We start from the raw sequence: 19,869 nt of genomic DNA, 5'->3' as shown, positions 1-19,869 counted from the left end.
TTTTTCTAGTTAATTGGCAAGATAAATCTCTCGGGTTTGTCAGCCCAGGCCGGCATCAAACGGTGATCCTCAGGTCTCAGCCACCTGAGTAGCTAGGATTAGAGGCATGAGCACCAATGCCCAATGGCATGGCCAGTGATATCCAAGCTGCCTTGACCACAGGCTCCCTGTACTTTGCTCCTCATGCGTTCCCTAGATGTCACCTCAGGAGGCCAATTGTGTCCAAGCCTCTAGAGTGAGGCCTGACATTCATGGAGCATGTTGAAGGAGCTTTGTTCAGACACAGACCATGGGAGGACTCAGAGGGCAGCCGCTCGCCTGCCCTTAGGTGTTGTGGGCTTTTGCAGGAGCCTCTGGGGGATTAGCCACAGAGTTGGGGGCGCTTTGATACCTCACACTTTTGTTCTTCTCTCCAGGAAACGATGCCCCAGACGTCCGTGGTCTTCTCCAGCATCCTTGGGCCCAGCTGTAGTGGACAGGCGAACCCCAGCATGGGGGAAAGAGGAGGTGGGGCCAGCGGCCCTGGGGACCTCATCTTCCAAGATGGACGTCTCATCTCTGGGTCCCTGGAGGCTTTGATGGAGCATCTGGTCCCCACGGTGGACTATTACCCGGATGTGAGTGCCTGGGTCAGGGAGGAGGCGACAGGGAAGTATCTTCTGGAGGGAGGCAGGCTTGAACAGAGTAGTAGGCGTGCCCCTGCAGGGGAACTCACCATGGCTGCCCAGCCCACTTCCTAGAGCCATCCCTGAGTGGAGAAGCTGGTTTTGTGTTCAAAATCCCTGCAGACCCCTGGAGCTCGGAGCACCGGCTGCACTGCTCTCCAGCAACCCCGTTTCCCGCTTCACCTCAGTATGACATCTGCCATTCTGGAAACAGAGTAGGCAGTCCCTTGTGAGCTTTCCCCCACCCATGAAGAGCAGGGGTCCTGAAAGGAGGTTCTCCGGGAGGCCTGACCCTGGCTGCTCCTGCTGCCTGCCCCCCCTCCTGGAGGCAGGGTTGCGTGGTGGCCCTGGCATAGCCTTACATGCAGGAGTTGGGCAAGAATTACCATGCTGAGTGCTGTGGCTCACACCTGTAATCTTAGCTACTCAGGAGCCTGGGATCCGAGGATCATAGTTCAAGTCCAGATCAAGCAAGAAAGTCTGTGAAATTTTTTATCTCTAATGAATCACCAAAAATCTAGAAATGGAGCTGTGGCTCTACTGGTGGAGTTTCAGCTTTAAGTAAAAAAGCTAAGGGATAGCACCCAGGCTCTGAGTTCAAGTCCCAGGACCAACTCTGTTTTTGTCTCTGTCTCTGTCTCTTTCTGTGACTCTCTTTCTCTCCTCTCTCTCTCTCTCTCTCTCTCTCACACACACACACACACACACACACGTGGAATCAAGAGTCACGACCCTTCAGCTTTCTCCTAATTGTGGTGCTGGGCTCAGCTTCGCCACCTGGTGGCCACTTTTGCTCTCTGCAACTTGTTTTACTCACCTGCCATCCTTTTGTCCATCCTGTAACTCTGATCAGAGCCCTGTCTTGGTACTGGTCATGCAGACACACCTGCTGAGAGTCTGGAGGCAGACTCTGGAGGAGAGATCTTACAGCCCACAAAGATGCTCCTGGCAGAACTGTGTCTCCCACCCCCCCATCCCTGGTCAGGCTGTGGGGCAGTGGTCCTATGCTACAGCAAAAAGAGACTTCCTTATTTTTTCCTTTTTAAATTTTATGTATTTTTGTGCCAGTGCTGGGACTTGAACTCAGGACTAGCATGCTTTCCTGTAGCTTTTTTGCTCAGGTATGAGACTGCCACTTGAGCCACAGCTACGCTTCTGGCTACTTGCTGGTTAATTGGAGATGACAGGCTCACAGATTTTTCTGCCCAGACTGGCTTTGAACTGGGATCCTCAGCTCTCACCCTCCTGAGTTAGCTAGGATCATGGGCATGGCTGCCAGCACTTAGCTAAGACCCCTGATAAAACTGTCCCAGAGGAGTCTCAGTCTACTGTCATCTCCTATAGTCCTTAGAACTGTTTCCTAGAAGAAAGAAAGTGGGCAAGAATTAAATGCAGGGCAGGAAGTGGGGCCAGGGCGAGGGCTGGGCAGTTGCTCCTCTGATCCTCTCTCTACTCCCTCCTGTGGGCAGGGCTGCACCCCATCTGGATTCTTTCTGGGGTGCCTCTGCCTTGCCTCAGAGCCCCAACATCTTTCCTCACCCACAGTTTTAAAGGAGACCCCCAAACTCCCACCTGTTTGCTGGGATCCTCAACAATCCGGGATAGGTCCTGTGAAATCCGTGGGACAGCAGGGTCCCCATTGCCCCAGGGAGGGCTGGCCTCCGAGCAGCCTTGCTTTGTCCACACAGTGGAGGGCTCTGGGTGCGAAGGACATCCCAGCCCTGTGCCTGCAGCAACTCCATGGGATGGGGTCAGACTGAGGTTTGAGGGGGGCAGGGCTTCTCCCGAGTCCCAGGCGATCTTCCTCATCACAAAGTCCATCTTGGCCCCAAGCTGGAGTCTGTGAAGATTCCCCAGGAACCGACTCTGTGGCGGAACCTTGGCCAGAGCTCTGTCCCTTCTGTCCTCCAGTCCATGAGGATCTCAGCTCACATGCTTGTTGGATGTGGGATACAGGACCCTGGGATGGGCCTGGGAGGTCAGGGCCCACAGGCAGTCAGAAATGGGCCAGGAAGGAGCCCACATCAGTTCCTGAAAGCCAGGTCTTGGCTGGAAAGGGTCCTGCTGACTAGATCCTGCCCATGCTGGCCAGACCCCACCCCCCACTGGCAAGGCCACACCTATGAAGACCAGGCTCCGTCCCTACTGGTCAGACCACACCCAGGCTGAGCAGACCCCACTCCTACTGACCAGACCAAGCCCCTGCTGACCAGGCCCTGCTCTTGCTGACCAGGCCTGGCCTTTGCTGACCAGGGGGCACCTTGGGCTAGGCAACAGACCCTGGAGCCTCTGTCATGACTGGGGCCAGGGAGCAGAAGAACCCCAGCAGAGCTGTCTCCAGTACAGGCTGTGGTCACAGAGGAGAAGCCGGGGTGCAGAGAGAGGAAAGCTGGCAGTGAGGAAGGAGTGGTTGCACCTCACATGTCCCGCAGGGTGCTGGGCAGGGCCAGGGAGAGCGATGGGATCCCGCAGCAGTGCTGCCAGCTGGGCCTGACCAGGCTTTCTGCTTTCCCTTCTTCAGAGGACATACATCTTCACGTTTCTCCTGAGCTCCAGGGTCTTCACGCCTCCCCGGGACCTGCTGGCCCGGGTGGGACAGATCTGCCTGGAGCAGAGGCAGCAGCTGGAGGCTGGGCCTGAGAAGGTAGGACACAGTGAGGACATTGCTCACACCCAGCTCTGTCATTCATGCCTGGAGAGAGACATAGGGCCCAGCCTAGTGGCCCAGGAAGGGGCGTGGCAGCCTGGCTTGGGCCTGGTGTGCCTGGGGGAAAGTCTCTTGGGCCTGAAGTGGGGCTACCAGTGTTAAGCACATCCCCCTCCCCCGAGTGCTGGAAGCAATGGTCTGCCCAGGGCAGGACTCAGCAGCTTGGGGTAAGTGTTCCCTTGCAGGGCTGAGCCGCTGTCACTTCCCAGGTGGGTGTCAGGTGGCCTGCTCCCCACAGAGGCCTCATGTATGAGTCACTGGGCCTACCCTGTCACCAGGTCCCTGGGAGGATGGCTGACAGGACAGATTGACATTTGCGTTGGCTCACAGATATAGAGGGTTCCATCCATTGACCCCAAAGGGGTGGGCAGAGCATCATGGTGGCCAGAGCATGTGAGGGAACGAGCATCCTCAGCTCATGGTGGACCGGAAGTGGGGAGCAAGAGAGACGAGAGGAGTGAGGGACAAGGCATTCCCAAGGGCACACCCCCAGAACCCATTCCTCTAGCTAGGTCCCACCAGCTAAAGTTTCTAGCAACTTCCAAGCTGGGGACCCCAAACACTGAAAACACAGGCCCATGGGAGAATAGCTCATATCCAAATCTCAGCACCCGAATAGGGAGAGGTTTTTGTTTTGTTTCGTGCTGGTACTGGGGCTTAAACACAGGGCCTCAGGGTCTTGCTTTAGCTTTTTTACTCAAGGCTGCCACAGTTCCACTTCTGGCTTTTTGGTGGCTCATTGGAAATAAGAATCTTCTCAGGGAATTTCCTATCCAGGCTGGCTTTGAACCGGGATCCTCATGGCTCAGCCTCCTGAGGAGCTAGATTACAGGTGTGAGATACGGGCCTGGCACAGATTGTTTAATATTGTTTGGGTTGAGTCAGGGTCAGGGCTATCTCCCCTGAGGCCTTGGGGCAGGTGTGTGTGGGGGGGAGTCCTGGCTCTCACAAGTTTAGGTTCTGTTACAAAAAACAGGTGGTGAGTGCCGTCAAAGCAGTTGGCACCAGGGGGTGTGACCCAAGTTCCAATCAGCTGCAGCGTCAGAGGGGTTGGTTTCCCAGGTGACACGAACATCTGTGGGGAGCCTGAGTTGGCAGAGCAGTGGGTCCTGAGGACAGGCAGGGCCCGGGGAGTGACCAGTATGGAAAGGAACTCATCAGGCCTTGAAGAGAGCTGTGGTAGACCAGATGGGCTTTTGGCCTGGGTAGGTAGACCAGCGGATGGTGCGGCTAAAGCCAGGAATCCTGTACCTCTCCTCTCCCCTCCCTAGAGCAGAGACTATGCAGGCAGGCATGCTGAGAAGAGCGTGCAGCCTTGCTGCACACCTATGATCCCCTATCCTAGAGGGCCCTATGTCCAGGTGGGTGGTATTGACAGGCAGACCCAGGCCTCCTGGACACAGAGTGGCCCTGCTTCCCCCTGAATGCCACAGCCCCTCCTAGCACTGGCCAACCTGCTTTTAACCAAGACCATTAATGAGTCTTTCATTTAATCCAATTCTGCTTGGTTTTCACTACACGCTTTTGATGGGAAATATCTAATTATAGAAAGTGAAATTAGTTTTCTATAGCTAACTTTATTATTATTATTATCTTGTGCTAGAACTGGGGCTCAAACCCAGGGCCTCATTCTCACTTGGCTCTTTTTGCTCAAGGCTGTCGCTCTACCACTTGAGCCACACCTGCACTACTGTCTTTTTTGGTAGTTAATTGGTGCTAGGAGTCTCTTAGACTTGTCTGCCTGGGCTGGCTTCTAACAAGATCCTCAGATCTCAAGTCTCCTGAGTAGCTGGGATTACAGGTGTGAGCCACCAGTGCTCAGCTCCATTATTACTATTGTTATTATTGAAAATGAATTGAAGTGACAAAAAAGCTGATTTAAGGGCACAGTCTTACAGGCGGCTCAGGTGTGGCTGAGCCCGAGGCACACCAGAGACACAGGCCCAGGAGGAGCCTGGAGGTGGGGTGCCAGTTCTGAGGGAGAAGGGTGCTTGGGCCATTGGCTGCCCTGTGGTTCTCTCTGACCTGTGGCATCTCACTCGCTTTGCGGTTCCAGGCCAAGCTCAAGTCTTTCTCCGCCAAGATCGTGCAACTCCTGAAGGAGTGGACAGAGGCCTTTCCCTATGACTTCCAGGATGACAAGGCCATGGCCGAGCTGAAGGCCATCACTCACCGCGTCACCCAGTGCGATGAGGTGACACCTCCCTCAGCCCCAGGCTGGACCACTGTGTGTGTGCACGCGTGTGCATGTGTGTGGAGGGAGGGAGGTGAAGTCTACAGGATATCCTATCTGTGGAGGTCATTGCTGTGATCCTGCCCTGGCCCCTGGCACTCTAGTGCCTGGAGTAGGGGCCCAAGCAGAGGGCCTAACTGCTCCTGCAGCTAGTGTGTGTGTGTGTGTGTGTGTGTGTGTGTTGGCTCTGGGGCTGGAACTCAGGGCCTGGGCCTTGCCGCTGAGCTTTTGTGCTTACGACTAGGGCACTACCACTTGGCCACAGCTCCACTTCCAGCTTTTTGGTGGTGATTAGTTGGAGATGAGTCTCACGGACAGCCTGGGCTGGCTTTGAACTGTGATCCTTAAATCTCAGGTGTGAGCCATCAGCAACCCAGCTCCTGCAGCTCTTGGCCTCATTCAGGCCTACATTAGAGACAGGAAACCTAAAGGCTTTGAGGCCCCTCTCCTCAGGCAGGTCTGAGAGCTCCTATGCTGGTCAGGCCCTGTTCCTCCTTGGGACCACAGAGTCCAGGCTCCCTCCTATCCAGGGGAGGAGCCTCTGTCCATCCAGTGTGGCACTTCTGCTTGAGGGAGGCAGCGAGAGGCAACTTTGCTTCTCTTACCTGGGAGACACACACCTCAGTCTCCATTCCCAGCGGGGCAGCCCCAGGCCTGCCCTTCCTAGCAGCCCCCAGGAAGCCAGCACCATCCTCCACTCCCGTTGAAATCCCAAGACTGGAGGCAGGAATGGATGAGGGATGTGAGCCTGAAGCCTGCATCTGGTGGCCAGGCCATCGCCATGGGGTTGGTGAACTTGCCGACCATAGCAGCCCCTCCCTTGCCTCCAACTTGCAGGAGAATGGCACAGTGAAGAAGGCGATCACGCAGATGATACAGAGCCTGCTGCTGTCCCTGGCTGCCCGGAACCAGTTACAGGAACTTCGGGAGAAGCTCCGGCCACCAACCATGGACAAAGGGCCCATCCTGAAAGCCAAGCCACCAGCTGTCCAGAAGGACATCCTGGGAGTGTGTTGTGACCCGCTGGTGCTGGCCCAACAGTTGACTCACATCGAACTGGTCAGTGCTGCCCAGGGCTCGGCACTGGGTCCAAGGGAGGGTGGCATTTCCCGGCTTTCTAGCCAAGACTTCAGGACCGGTGTCCCACTCAGCCTAGATTGGCAGAGAGCCGTCCAGCCTGTGCAATGGCTGCCACAGGATGGCAGAGATGGCTTGCCAACGCTCTGGCCACTGTGTCTCAGGCCACAGTGTGACCATCAGTGCAACAGGTGTCTCTGTGCTGGGTGACGGGTCTACAAGTGCATGGCAGCCTGTATAATGGGCTGGAGGGGGGCTGCTGTCCTGCCGTAGCCCCAGGATGAGCCCATATCCTGGACAGGCTCACTGATCCCAGGCTCTGGCCATGTGCCCCTGAAGTTCTATCCCCCATCACAGGAGAGGGTCAGCAGCATTTATCCCGAGGACCTGATGCAGATCATAAGCCACATGGACTCTCTGGATAACCACAGGGTGAGTGAGCTGAGCCCCATGGCATGCAGTGGCATTTCCCCCAGGAGTGACTGGTGTCGGAGCCTGGCACTCACATCGTTTGCAGGGTGGGTGCAAGCCTCTCACAGATGCCCTGAGAGCCCCCAGTGAATTGGTCATGGCTCCAGATGGATGTGTTCTGACCCTCCTGGGCCTGCTTGGAGGTGCAGTGCGTGCTGGGTAGGGGGTGGCAAGACTTGCATTGGATGACCTAGGAACAGGCAGGTGTGAGCCAGGCTGCTGTGGGCAGGCTCAGCCACAGGAGCTGACCTCCAGCCAGGGTTCCCTGCGCTCGTGTGACTCTGTGTGTCCTCCCCCCCCAAGTGCCGAGGGGACATGACCAAGACCTACAGCCTGGAGGCCTATGACAACTGGTTCAACTGTCTGAGCATGCTGGTGGCCACCGAGGTGTGCCGGGTAAGCCCATCCAGAGGCAGAACTGGTGTGTGTGTGTGTGTGTGTGTGTGTGTGTGTGTGTGTGTGTGTGTGTGTGTGTGTGTGTGGCTGCTTCCTTCCTTGAGACTTAAACTCCTGCTCTACCTGCCTGGAGCCAGAGAGGAGACTAAAAGAAAATTCAAGTGACCCTGTCCAAAATCCCAGTGCAGTGACTTATCTCCTCCCTCCTCCCCTCCGCTTCCCTCCTTCCTTCCTTCTTCCTTCCTCTCTCCTTTCCTCTTTCCTTCCTACTTCCTTTTTTCCTTTTTTCTTTGAGCCAATACTCAGCCTTGAACTCAAGGCTTGGGCACTCTCCCTTAGCCCCTTTGCTCAAGGCTAGTGCTTTTACCACTTCTATGGTGGTTCACTGGAGATGAGTCTCCTGGTCTTTCCTGCTCCAGCCTAGCCTCCTTCAGCTTCCTGAGTAGCTTAGGTTACAAGCCCGAGCCAGCAGCATCAGCTAATGATTTGTTAATGACCACAGAGACCTTTTCCCAAGAGGGTCCTCCCATGCCCAGCACTGTCCTGCCAGCCTGCATGGTTCTTGCCGGCTCCCCACGGTCCCCTTTTGTGGCCAAGGAGATGTCAGCAGTGGGGTGGGTGTCTGGGCCTTGCACAGTCTCAGATTGGCCTCAGATCTCCCAGGCCTGGGAGAAAATCCCTAAGGTCTTCCCTACCCTGCTGTCCCATGATCTTGGCCCCTGTGGCCCCTTGGTGGCTCCATGATGAAGCTATGCCCCCCTCCCCCCAGGTGGTAAAGAAGAAGCATCGCACACGTATGCTGGAGTTCTTCATTGATGTGGCCCGGGAATGCTTCAACATTGGCAACTTCAACTCCATGATGGCAATCATCTGTGAGTATCTGGGCACAGGTATACTCTGGGCACAGGTGGGCTGCTCATACCCATGCCTCCCTGTGTCCTGACCCCTGCCCACTGTCCCTGCAGCTGGCATGAACCTCAGTCCAGTGGCACGGCTGAAGAAAACATGGTCCAAAGTCAAGACGGCCAAGTTCGATGTCTTAGAGGTACATGGCACCGGAGCACCTTTCATCCTGGGTGGGCAGAAAGTGCCAGCAGCAAGGGTGGGCACATGCTCCTGGCACCCCAGCTGGAGGGGGGTTCTGGCATTCCCCTTGGCCTCCGTGGTTTAGGTAAAGCAGCGTCAACCTGAAGCAAGTTGCCAAAAGCAGCTAATAAGCTTGGGATAAAATGCTGCTGGCCTAGAATGGTTGATTGGCCTCATCCTTAGGCAAATTCTGCTCCTGGAATGCTCATAGGTCTCTGGAGGCTGCAGACAGGACGCAGAGGGCCTGCCCAGACACATCTGACTTGGATGCTTCTGCTTTTGTTCATTTATGCTGGGACTGGGACTTGAACTCAGGGCCTCATGTTTTTACTTGGCTTTTTTGCTCAAGGCTGGTACTCTATTACTTGAGCCACAGCTCTGCTTCCAGGCTTTTGGTAGTTCATTGGAGATAAGTCTCATGGACTTTCCTGCCTAGGCAGGCTTCAAACCAGGATCCTCAGATCTCAACTTCCTAAGTAGTTAAGATTACGGGCATGAGCCTCCAGTGCCCAGCTTTCTTTCTCTCTCTTTCCTCTTTCTCCTTCCTTCCTTTCCTTTTCAAGTCATTTGAGCCTCGTTGAGTCAGCTGGGAGGTGTCATCTATGCAGATTTTGAAGGAGGGGACACCATGCACAGCAATGCTAGGATGCTCTTGTGCACTCTCTCTCTCTCTCTCTCATGCCCATCCTCAGGCTTGAACTCAGGGCCTGGGTCCTATCCCTGAGCTTTTTTGCTCAAGGCTAGCACTCTTCCACTTAAACCACAGCTCCCCTTCTAGCTACCTTTGGAAGTTAAATGGAGATTAGGGTCTCACAGACTTTCTTGCTCAGGCTGGCTTTGATCTTTGGTCTTTGATCATCAGATTTCAGCTAGGACTACAAGTGTTGAGAGCCTGGGGCCTGCCTGGCTTTGGGATGCTTTAGTTTTCCTGAGGCCCCAGGGCTCCTCAGGCACCTTCCTCCTGGGGGGGCGTCTCCTCCCCTCAGAACTGGGCCACCTGCTGATAACACATTCTCCACCCTGCCTGGCTCTCCACAGGGTGTGTGGGGATCACGTGTTCACCATTTGCTCCCTATTCCCTAGCACCACATGGACCCATCTAGCAACTTCTGCAATTACCGCACAGCCCTGCAGGGGGCGACGCAGAGATCCCAGATGGCCAACAGCAGCCGAGAGAAGATCGTCATCCCTGTGTTCAACCTCTTTGTCAAGGATATCTACTTTCTGCACAAAATCCACACCAACCATCTGCCCAATGGGCACATAAACTTCAAGGTGAGCTTAGCCGCTTGGGCTCCTGGCTTGGCATGGACAGATAGCAATTGTATGTGCCTCCACCACAGATAGCCAAGACTCATCTTAGAAAAAAAGGGTTGTAGATCTGGATGTACCCAGGTTGGGTGCAGGGGCGGGAGGGAAGAGGGGAAGAGAACCTGGTCACAAAGCTTATTCCCACAATGCTAGTTCTAGTGCTAACCCCACTATGGAGACAGAGAAGGGGCTGCTGGAGGGCTTTAAGCATGAAGAGACATGGCCAGTGACCAGGGAGTGGTAATTCTAAATGGAAATTCTAGAGAATTCTAGTCAGCTTGAATTTTCATCTAAAATTCTGGAGAATTCTAGTTGGGATCTCATCTAGAATTTTTATTTAGAAACAAAGAACCTGCCTGGTGGCTAGGAAGCCTGGACAAGGACAGGAGGGCAGAGGTGATGGTCAGGTGTACCAGCTCACAGAGGGAAGGGGCTGGTGTGGCTGCTCAGGCCCAAGGAGTGAGACCATGCTTGTTCTGGTAATACCACTGGGTACCGCTGGATTACCCGCCCAGGCTACAGCACAGGCCACAGGGGGGCACTGCTTAGCTTCAGCCTGATGACCTGGGCAGAGGCTGGACCAGGGGGCCTCAGGGAACACCTGCTGCACAAGTCACTATGGCCAGTGTCCCCATCCTCATAGCAGTCTGTCCTCTCCCCAATGTGTGTGTGTGTGTGTGTGTGTGTGTGTGTGTGTGTGTGCGTGCGCGCGCACGCCAATCTTGATGCTTGAACTCAGGGTCTGGGTACTACCCTTGAGCTTTTGTGCTCAAGGTTAGCACTCTACCACTTGAGCCACATAGCTCCATCGATGGCTTTTTTAGTGGTTAACTGGAGATGAGTCTCATGGACTTTCTTGTCCAGGCTGGCTTTGAACTGTGATCCTTACATCTCAGCCTTCTGAGATAACAGGCGTGAGCCACCGGCACCCGGTCCAGTGGTAGCTTTGAAGGTCAGGATGACAAGTGACACTATCTCACTGGTCTTCTTTCAGAAATTCTGGGAGATCTCCAGACAGATCCATGAGTTCATGACATGGACGCAGGTGGAGTGTCCCTTTGAGAAGGACAAGAAGATTCAGAGTTACCTGCTCTCGGCACCCATCTACAGCGAGGAAGGTGAGGGTCTTCACTTGCTCAGGGCTGCTCTGGGAGTGATGTGATTGTTATCCCCAACCTCCCCCCTCCCACCTACTCCCTTCCCCAGACTCCTTAGTCCACACAATGTGCTTAAGGTGGGGCTGATTGATGATGTGAAAAGACAAGCTAGGCATAGTGACTCATGCCTGAAATCCTAGCTATTCAGGAGGCTGAGATATGAAGCTCACAATTCAAAGCCAGCCTGAGCAGGAAAGTCCATGAGACTCTCCTCCAATTAACCACCAAAAAGCTGGAAGCAGAGGTGTAGTTCAAGTGATGAGTATTGGCCTTTAGCACAAAGGGTCAGCGCCCAGGCCCCTGAGTTCAAGCCCTAGGACACACACACACACACACAGAGGACCCCTGGCTGGCAGCCTGGGGACCTTCTGTAGAGGCTGCGGGTAGGTACTGGTGCCTCCGCCTGGCCAATCGGTTGGAAGGATTGTGCAAGTGCTGTTAGCCCATGGTAGCATGTTCTCAGGCCTTATCTGTTCCTCAGCTCTATTCGTGGCCTCCTTTGAGAGTGAAGGTCCTGAGAACCACATGGAGAAGGACAACTGGAAGGCCCTCAGGTAGGCAGCAGACACCATGGACCCTGAGCCTGGGGAGGGATATCAGGCTGAGGGGGTGTGCTGGATCTTCTGACTGGGCATCTGAGCCAATGGGAGGTGGGGCATTTTCATAGCCCTCCACTCACAGGTCAGGGCCTCAGGGGAGCTGACCTCAGCCTTGTCCACCCCTAGGACCACTCTCCTTAACAGAGCCTGAGGATAAAGGCAGCAGATGCCGGATGAAGCAGCTGAGTTTGCATCTTTTTTTTTGTTTTTTGTGCTGGTACTGGGGCTTGAACTCAGGGCCTGGCATGCTCCCTTAGCTTTGTCACTCAAGGCTGGCACTCTAACACTTGAGCCACACCTCCACTCCAGCTTTTTGCTGGTTCATTAGAGATAAGAGTTCAGATTTGTCTGCCCAGGGCTGGCTTCCAATTGGGATCCTCAGATCTCAGCTTCCTGCGTGGCCAGGATTACAGCTGTGAGCCATGGCACCTGGCTGAATGTGCATCTTGACTGATCTGGATTGAGATGAAGAGACCTCACCGGTTGGGGTCTATTTTGTATATAACTTTTCTGAAGAAGAAAAATGGTAATTATTTCATGCATCCACCTTTGGCACTTAACAAGAGCTTTTTTTTGTTGTTGTTGTTAATTTATTTTAAATACCAGGGCGGGGCCCTGCTTTGGGGAAGGGGTGGGAGAAAGATTGTCATGGGAGATGATATCCATGATGACATCTTATTCTAATGAAATGTAGATTTTTATTTTCTACTTTTGATTATTAACATCTTATGAAAAATATTTAAAAAAAATTAACCAACCAAAACCAACATAAGCCCTGCCTGCTCGGACGCCTTTCCAGCCAGTGTCTGCGATGTCGGGGTTAGTGCCTTAGAAGGTACTGGGGGTCCGGCCTTCCTGCTCTGCCCGGGGCACAAGGCGCCTACTGTTTACAGTCTGGGCTGCCAGGTTTCCACAGGAAGGGCTGAGCAGCCAGGGGAGCCTCGTGTGTACATATCTGGAAGGGGACTTTTGGGTATGGGGCTTATCAAAGTTTACATTTTCATTTTCCTTTATCAGGGATTTCTGGGGTCTGGGAGGGGCGGGAGAAGGCCTGGGAGCATTCTTTTTCTGTGAGAGGGTACGTTTGGTAAATTATTCTTCAAACAAGAGACATGGAAGATGACTCTGGGGCATTGTGGCACTGGAGTTTTCTGAACCCAGCTGGAGATGGGGGTGGGATGCTGAACTGGGCTGGAAACTGTGTGCTCAGGAAGGGGGTGGGGAGGTGAAGCCACTGTGTTGAGGAGACAGCCCTCTTCTCCCTCTACTGGGGGTCACCTTGGATTCAGCCAGGCTGGCACTGCTGGAACCCTTTTGGATGAAACTGCCCCCACTGGGTTTTCTCCACAACTCAACAGGAATACACTCCATTTCCCATGTCTGCTGTGAACCCCGGACCTTCCCTGGACCAGGATGGCCCTTGATTTCAGAAAGCCAGTGTCCTTGCCGTCTCCCTTCCAGGGATTCCTGACCCCATCCCTGTCCCCGGGCTTGGCTTTGGATGGGCGCCATCAGTCAGGACCTCCTGAACTGTGAGGCCTGGTCAGTGTTCCAATTCCCAGAATACCCAGGGAAAGCCTGGGTGGGAGGGGCCAGGCCTCAGGAGGGAGAGGAGGACCCGGTCACCCTCAGCCTGGGGAACTGAATAGTTAACACTGTATTGTCACAGTGGGCTGGCACTTTGCAGATATACTAACTAGTGCGGATTGTATATTGATAGTATATATAAATATATTGTTTTGTTTATGTCTCGGAGATTAAAAAAGGCTACAAACTTGAGAATATATATTTGGAATACAATGTGAGACCATTTTCTGTACGTTGTGTTAAAAAAAAAAAAGAGCCTATAGTCCATGTGCGCCTCGTGGGTCACAGTTCTAGTACCTATGGCAGTTGTCTGTGTGTTACTTTCCTCTCCTACCTTGCTGCATCTCCAGGTTCTGTTCTGGGATCTGGAGATGATCTCTGAGTGTAAAGCTGTGCTGTTGTGCAGGGTGTCAGTTCTGGAGTGACTGGATGTATTTGCATCAATAAAAGACCATGTTGCTCTTCTCCTCTGCCTGCTTGGTGCTGGTGATCCTTTATTTCTCCCCTTGGGATAGGGCTAAGACTTGAAGTCAGGGCCTGGGTGCTGTCATTGAGCTTTTTCTAGTGAAAGCTGGTGCTCTACCTGTTGAGCCACAGATCCACTTCCAGGTTTTTCGCTGGTTAATTGACTTTCTTGCCCTGGGTTGGCTTTGAATCTTGGTTCTTAAATCTCAGCCTCCTGAGTATCTAGGGTTACAGGAATGAGCCAATGCCACTTGGTAACACTGGGGACTGAATCCAGAGCCTCATATGTCACCCAAGTTACTCAAAGCTGATGCTCTACCACTTGAGCTATTCTTCTAGTCGCCCCTGTCCCCCACCTTGTTTTGGAGACAGGATATTGCTAATTTTGTCCAGGCTAGCCTTAAATTCATGATTCTCCTGAGTAGCTGTAATTACAGGTGTGAGCCACATGCCTAGCACTTCCTTCATGTCTACGGTGTCTTGACATTCCCATGTGACCACCTCTGCCCCAAAGAAAGCTGTCAGCTATGACAGAATGTTCTGCAGCAGGGCTGGCCCAGCACATTTGCTGTAACCACGTCTGGGTACTGAGTGCTCAAATGGTGGCTGTGTGCCAAGAAGCAGAATGTCTAGCTGGGTGCAGTCAGCTGTGGCCATGGACAGGGCTGGACTGTGGGCTGGTTCCTTGCTGCTCTGGCTCCCAGGGAGATTGGGGTGACTGGACTGACAAGTGCTGAGATTGTCTATGGAGCACACCGAGTCACCTGTGTGGATGCCCTAGCTGAGGGTAAGTAAATGCTTGTTTTATGTTGGTGCCAGTACTGGGGCTTGAACCCAGGGCCTTGCACTCTCACTTGGCTTTTTTGCTCAATGCTGGCACACTACTACATAAGCTTCAGTTCCACTGTGGCTTTTTTTGCTGGCTAACTGGAGATAAGAGTCTCACAGGCTTTTCTGCCTGAGCTGGCTTTGAACTGCGACCCTTAGGTCTCAGCTTCCTAAATAGGATTACAGGTATTCTACCTGTGCCTGGCTATTTACCTCTTCTAAGCCTCAGATTTCTAAGACTGAAATGGGAATCATACTCTTCTCTACCTGAGGAACAGGTGATGGTGGAGTGGCAGAGGTGCAGCTCCTGGGACATAGGATGTCCTTCTCACAGAACACCTGGAGTCCTGTCAGCATGGACCCACTTCCCTGTGAATTCCACAGGCACAGAAATGGTTAAAGAAAACACAATACTGCCAAGAATGCAGGGTCATCTCCACCCAGTGCCGAAAAGCACCTTGGAAAGTGATTTGAACATGTACATGTACATGTATTGTAACTCCTACAGAAATTCTGGCCTGCTTCTAAAAGAGACATGTATAGTGACATTCATGAAGTCTCCCTGAAATAGCAAAAGTCAACAGTAAAACAATATAAAACTATAAGCAACCCAAATGGCTACCAACAATGGGTTTAAAAAAACTGGAAACAACACAAATATTTATCAGTGACACAGAAGAAATGTTGTGCATTCATACACTGGAATACTATTTAGTCATAAAAAGGAATCAACTTTGAGATCAACATGCATGAACTGCAAAGATCATGCCCAGTGAGAGTTAAGAGACTGATGAAATATATAAATTCAGGAACAGGCAAAATAAACAGTATATTGGGTAGAGATACATAGGACAAGCGAGCCAAGTGAAAAATTCTCATGAAAATCAGATGGTAACTTATAGAGTGAGAACACAGGACCAGCAACTGGCAAGGATCTTACGCTGGGTGCTAGCACACTGCTGTGGATTCTTCTTCAAAGTTCACAATTAAAATAGCATATACTTGGTTTGTACTGATACTTCACAATAGGAAGAAATTAATTTACATGTTAATTTCACTTTTGGTAATAAAATACTTTATTGGTAACATTTAATGTCAAAAACATATTTCCATCACTTAGCTTCCATTTGTAAATTAAGAGCTAGGTAAAGGACTGGTTCACACCTGTAAATTCTAGTTACTCAGGAGGCCAAGATCTAAAGATCCCATCTTGGAGCCAGCCTGGGCAGGAAATCTGTGACTCTTATCTGGAAGTAGAGCTGTGGCTTAAATGGTATAGCACCAGCCTTGAGCGAAAAAGCTAAGGGCCTGAGCCCTGAGTTCAAGCCCCAGTATAGGCACCAAAACAAAACAAAAAAGCTAGTTAAAAACAATAAAAAATTGAAAGCCAAGCACTGGTGGCTCACGCATGTAATCCTAGCTACTCAGGAGGCTGAGATATGAGGATCGCAGTGCAAAGCCAGCATAGGAAGGAAAGTCCAGGAGACTCTTATCTCCAATAAACTACTTAGAAAAAGCCATAAGCAGGGCTATTACTCAAGTGGTAGAGTGCTAGCCTTGAGCAAAGAAGCTCAGGGACAGTGTCCAGGCCCAGACTTCAAGCCTCAGGACGGGCCAAAAAATTAAAATAACTTCATTCTTTCAAAACACAAACTGTAACAATTTACCTTTTCTTACAATTAAGGTCTGTCATTTTTAAATACCACAATTCACTTTTCTTCATAATAAATAACTGCATATAAAAGGAGACACTGTCTAGAATTATTTTACAAACATTTTATACAGCGTTAAAAATACTCAAGTACTATCTTGTAAAGATATTAGAAAACTGCATTCATGTAGCACCTAGAATGTACGATCTGTGATATTTCAGTTGGTATAATGGTTGAGCAAAAAAGAATATGGTTTTCTTCTGTTTTTAAGTTACACAAATAGTAGATCCCTTTTATAAATCAAAGGTTAACAAATGTATGCACATCTTTCACCTTGTCTCCAATTTCTAGATCCAATGGAAAAAGATCCATGTGCAATAAATAATATAGTACATTCCTATCTGAATATAGTTTTTAGTTCACTTGTCTCAATATAATTTACACTTAAAATAACATTTTATCTGTAAGCAATATATTTCTCTAAAACAGTCTGTAACTCAGCTGGGCACCTATAATCCTAGCTACTCAGAGGCTGTGATCTGAAGATCACAGTTCAAAGCCAGCCTGGGGAGGAAAGTCTGTAAGACTCATTTCCAATGAGCCACCAAAAAACTGCAAGTGGAGGTGTAGCTCAAGTAGTAGAGAGCCAGTAGTTGAGTGGAAAAGCTAAGAGACAGTGTCCAGGGTCTTGAGTTCAAGTCCCAGTACCAGCAAACACAAACACAAAGAAATCTGTAACTCAGATTTCCATTCTCACCTTCTCTTTTCTCAAATCAGAGTGATACCTGTCTTTTTATTGTCTCAATGAAACTCTACTGAAAGTATTACAATAATGTAAAGGGAGATATAGTAAATACTAGCATAGTAGAAAATAAATGGTATTAAATACATATGGATCCTTGTTAAATGAGACAGTATAAAGAAAAAAAAAACACAAGCATGATGTTTATGCTCATCAACTCTGGAGAGTGCCATGGGTGCACATGCTCAGGTCAACTGATGTTTGCAGACATAACCAGCATTCAGCTTCCATATGAATTTGTTTGCTTAAGACACTACACAGCAACTTTGACCATTCAGTCTGAATGTGGTAATAACACATAACTATAGTTTTTCTTTCTGCTCTTGTTTTTTGAGGAAGGATCTTCTTAAGTAGCCTAGGCTGGCTTTAAGCTCTTGATTCTCCCACTTCAGCCTCTGAAGTATTGGGATGAAACGTGTGTACTACCACATACCTGACTTAATCAAGCCACAAATTCTAACACATTTTCTGTTACCCATTTGTTCCAAAACAGATGCTTGGGGGTAGGAAGCAGGAAGTTAAGGGGGTTTTATTTCTGGATTGTTGTTTGGTTGGAGATTTTGGATGTGTCATGTAATTCTCTGCCTCAGTGAAAAAGGATTCTTCACACTATTGACCAAAATTCTCATCTAGAAACGGGCCCCTGTGCATGCATCAGGTCTGATTTCTGTCCCCACTGCAGAACTGGCTGAAAGCCAGCCTCAGCCCGCACGCCCCATCCCTCCACCCAGACACAATCAGAACACAGGCACCCAGCACTAACACACTCAGAATTACTTTGGGGACAAATGGTATACTTCATTTTGTCAACTGTTCTGTAGTGAAGTGATCTCCTAAGATTGAGGCTACTCACTGGAACACTTGCTTTCTTCTTCTAGCAAGTTGATCTGCTAAAGTCATCTAAGGAAGAACATGGAAAAATAACCATATCCTCTAAGAAACAGGCACAGCATCTGTAATGGGAATTAAGGCTAAATAAATAGTGCTGGCTAGGGGTCACAGTAACATCACACAAGGGCCTCACTGTTGGTCCTGTAGGCCTGTTTGTGAAGGTGTCGCTCGATCTCCTCCCTAAACACCATCATCCCCAGGAGAGAGTGGGAGGCCTCATTCATGGCCTTGGACTGGATGCACATTCGGTATTGCTCAGGGGTCAGCTCATCCGCACAGTGCTTCTCATGCCACAGGTGGAAGAGGCCAGGCACTGGGGTTCGCAGCACGATGAGGTCGCCATGTAAGTATTTTCGATACAGATGAACATCTTCCCCACCCCAGCCTTTAACTTCCATGTCAAATCCACCTGCAGGACCAAAGGTGACACTGTGAGTAAAGACCCAACAGCCAGGGCACAGTTAGGTGCTGGAACGGTAATGGCCTGGTCCAGCACAGACACCCATATGAGAGGAGACCATGTGGCCATCTACTTTGGAAAGCCATCACCAGCTGATGGTTAAGACAGCTGATAGTTAAGACACTGGGAGCTCCAGGTAAGCTGCTGAGAGTACCAGAATGAGGTTAAGGATTCAAGAATACAGGGCTGGGAAAGTGGCTCAGTGGTAGAGGGTTTGCCTTGCATGCATAAGGCCCTGGTTCAATTCCTCAGTACCACATAAGCAGAAAAAGCCAGAAGTGGCACTGTGGCTCAAGTGGTAGAGCGTTAGCCTTGAGCTGAAGAGCTCAGGGATAGCACCCAGGCCCAGAGTTAAGGCCCCACAACCTAGCTACTCAGGAGGCTGTGACCTGAGGATCACAGTTTAAAATCTGCCCAGGTAAAAAAGTCCCTGTGAGACTTTTATCTCCAATTAACCATTCAAAAAACCTTTAGTGGCACTGTGGCTCAAGTGGTAGAGTGCCAGCCTTGAGCACAAAGAGGCTCAGGAACAATGCCCAGACCCTGAGTTCAAGCCCCACAACTGACCAGCGCCCCCTAACTCCCCAAAAACAAAATCCAACAAAACCAAAACCTCAAATACTACCTCTGAGCTAGGTATTGATGGCTCACAACTGTAATCCCAACTACTCAGGGGTCTGAGATCTGAGGATCAAGGTTCAAAGCCAGTGTGGGCAGTAAAGTCCATGAGACTCTGATCTCCAATTAACTGCCAAAAAGCTGGAAAATGGAGTTGTGACTCAAAGTGGAAGAGTACTAGTCTTGAGCACAAAAGCTCAGGGATAGTATCCAGGCCCTGAGTTCAAACCTCAGGGCTTTGAACTGGCACCAAAACCAAACAAAAAAACCCCAAACTACCCCAAACTAAAAAAGCTCAATTTTAACTGGGTCAGTGGATTCCAATAGCTGATAGTGACACCACCAGAGGCACAGAGGAGACAGAGAGGGCGCAGCAAAAGCCAGAGAAATCCAGGAAGCCTGTGCATTCCCTGAAAAGTGACATTCGGGCTTCATACTATTAGGAGTGAGAGTGGGGAGAGAAAGAACTTATCAAATAGTCCAATCAAGTCAATAAATAGATAAATAAACAAAAGAAAATCAGAGTAAGTCCAGGAAGTAGAGGGAACTCACCTTCTAGAGTTGTCTGTCACTATAAGTTTTCAAAAAAAAAAAAATAGGAAGGGCTGGGAAGGTGGCTCAGTGGTAGAGCACTTGCCTTGCATGCATGAGGCCCTAGGTTCGATTCCTCAGCACCACATAAACAAGAAGAAAAAAGCCGGAAGTGGTGCTGTGGCTCAAGTGGTAGAGCGCTAGCCTTGAGCTGAAGAGCTGAGGGGCAGCGCCCAGGCCCAGAGCTCAGGCCCCACGACCGGACCAAAAAAAATAAAAAATAAAAAATAAAAAATAAAAGTATTATATGGCCAGAATTAGTTTATAAATAAT

The 19,869-nt window shown here is 50.7% G+C and overlaps 2 protein-coding genes across 4 annotated transcripts in view; one reads left to right on the top strand and one right to left on the bottom strand.

Annotated features, from left to right (window-relative positions):
* Positions 1–418: 418 nt before the first annotated feature.
* Rasgef1a (RasGEF domain family, member 1A) lies at positions 419–11,913 on the top strand. The gene is made up of 12 exons (XM_013033721.1): positions 419–617; positions 3,187–3,309; positions 5,429–5,566; positions 6,443–6,664; positions 7,040–7,114; positions 7,457–7,549; positions 8,319–8,421; positions 8,515–8,594; positions 9,719–9,910; positions 10,941–11,064; positions 11,585–11,657; positions 11,829–11,913. The coding sequence occupies exons 1-12, from the start codon at positions 423–425 to the stop codon at positions 11,851–11,853; spliced, it is 1,443 nt and encodes a 480-aa protein (XP_012889175.1). The 5' UTR covers positions 419–422; the 3' UTR covers positions 11,854–11,913.
* A 5,636-nt stretch (positions 11,914–17,549) lies between these two features.
* The window catches only part of Csgalnact2 (chondroitin sulfate N-acetylgalactosaminyltransferase 2), a 40,863-nt gene continuing 38,543 nt past the window's right edge, over positions 17,550–19,869 (bottom strand). For all 3 annotated transcript variants that reach the window (XM_013033709.1, XM_013033707.1, XM_013033708.1), the window contains exon 8: positions 17,550–18,336. In XM_013033709.1, the coding sequence (XP_012889163.1) occupies positions 18,044–18,336 (293 nt within the window). In that variant the 3' untranslated portion in view covers positions 17,550–18,043. The remainder of the gene's footprint in view (positions 18,337–19,869) is intronic.

This window comes from Dipodomys ordii, unplaced genomic scaffold, assembly GCF_000151885.1.
Source record: "Dipodomys ordii isolate 6190 unplaced genomic scaffold, Dord_2.0 Scaffold176, whole genome shotgun sequence".
NCBI classification, from domain to species: domain Eukaryota; kingdom Metazoa; phylum Chordata; class Mammalia; order Rodentia; family Heteromyidae; genus Dipodomys; species Dipodomys ordii.
This window is presented reverse-complemented; position numbering and strand designations above follow the sequence as displayed.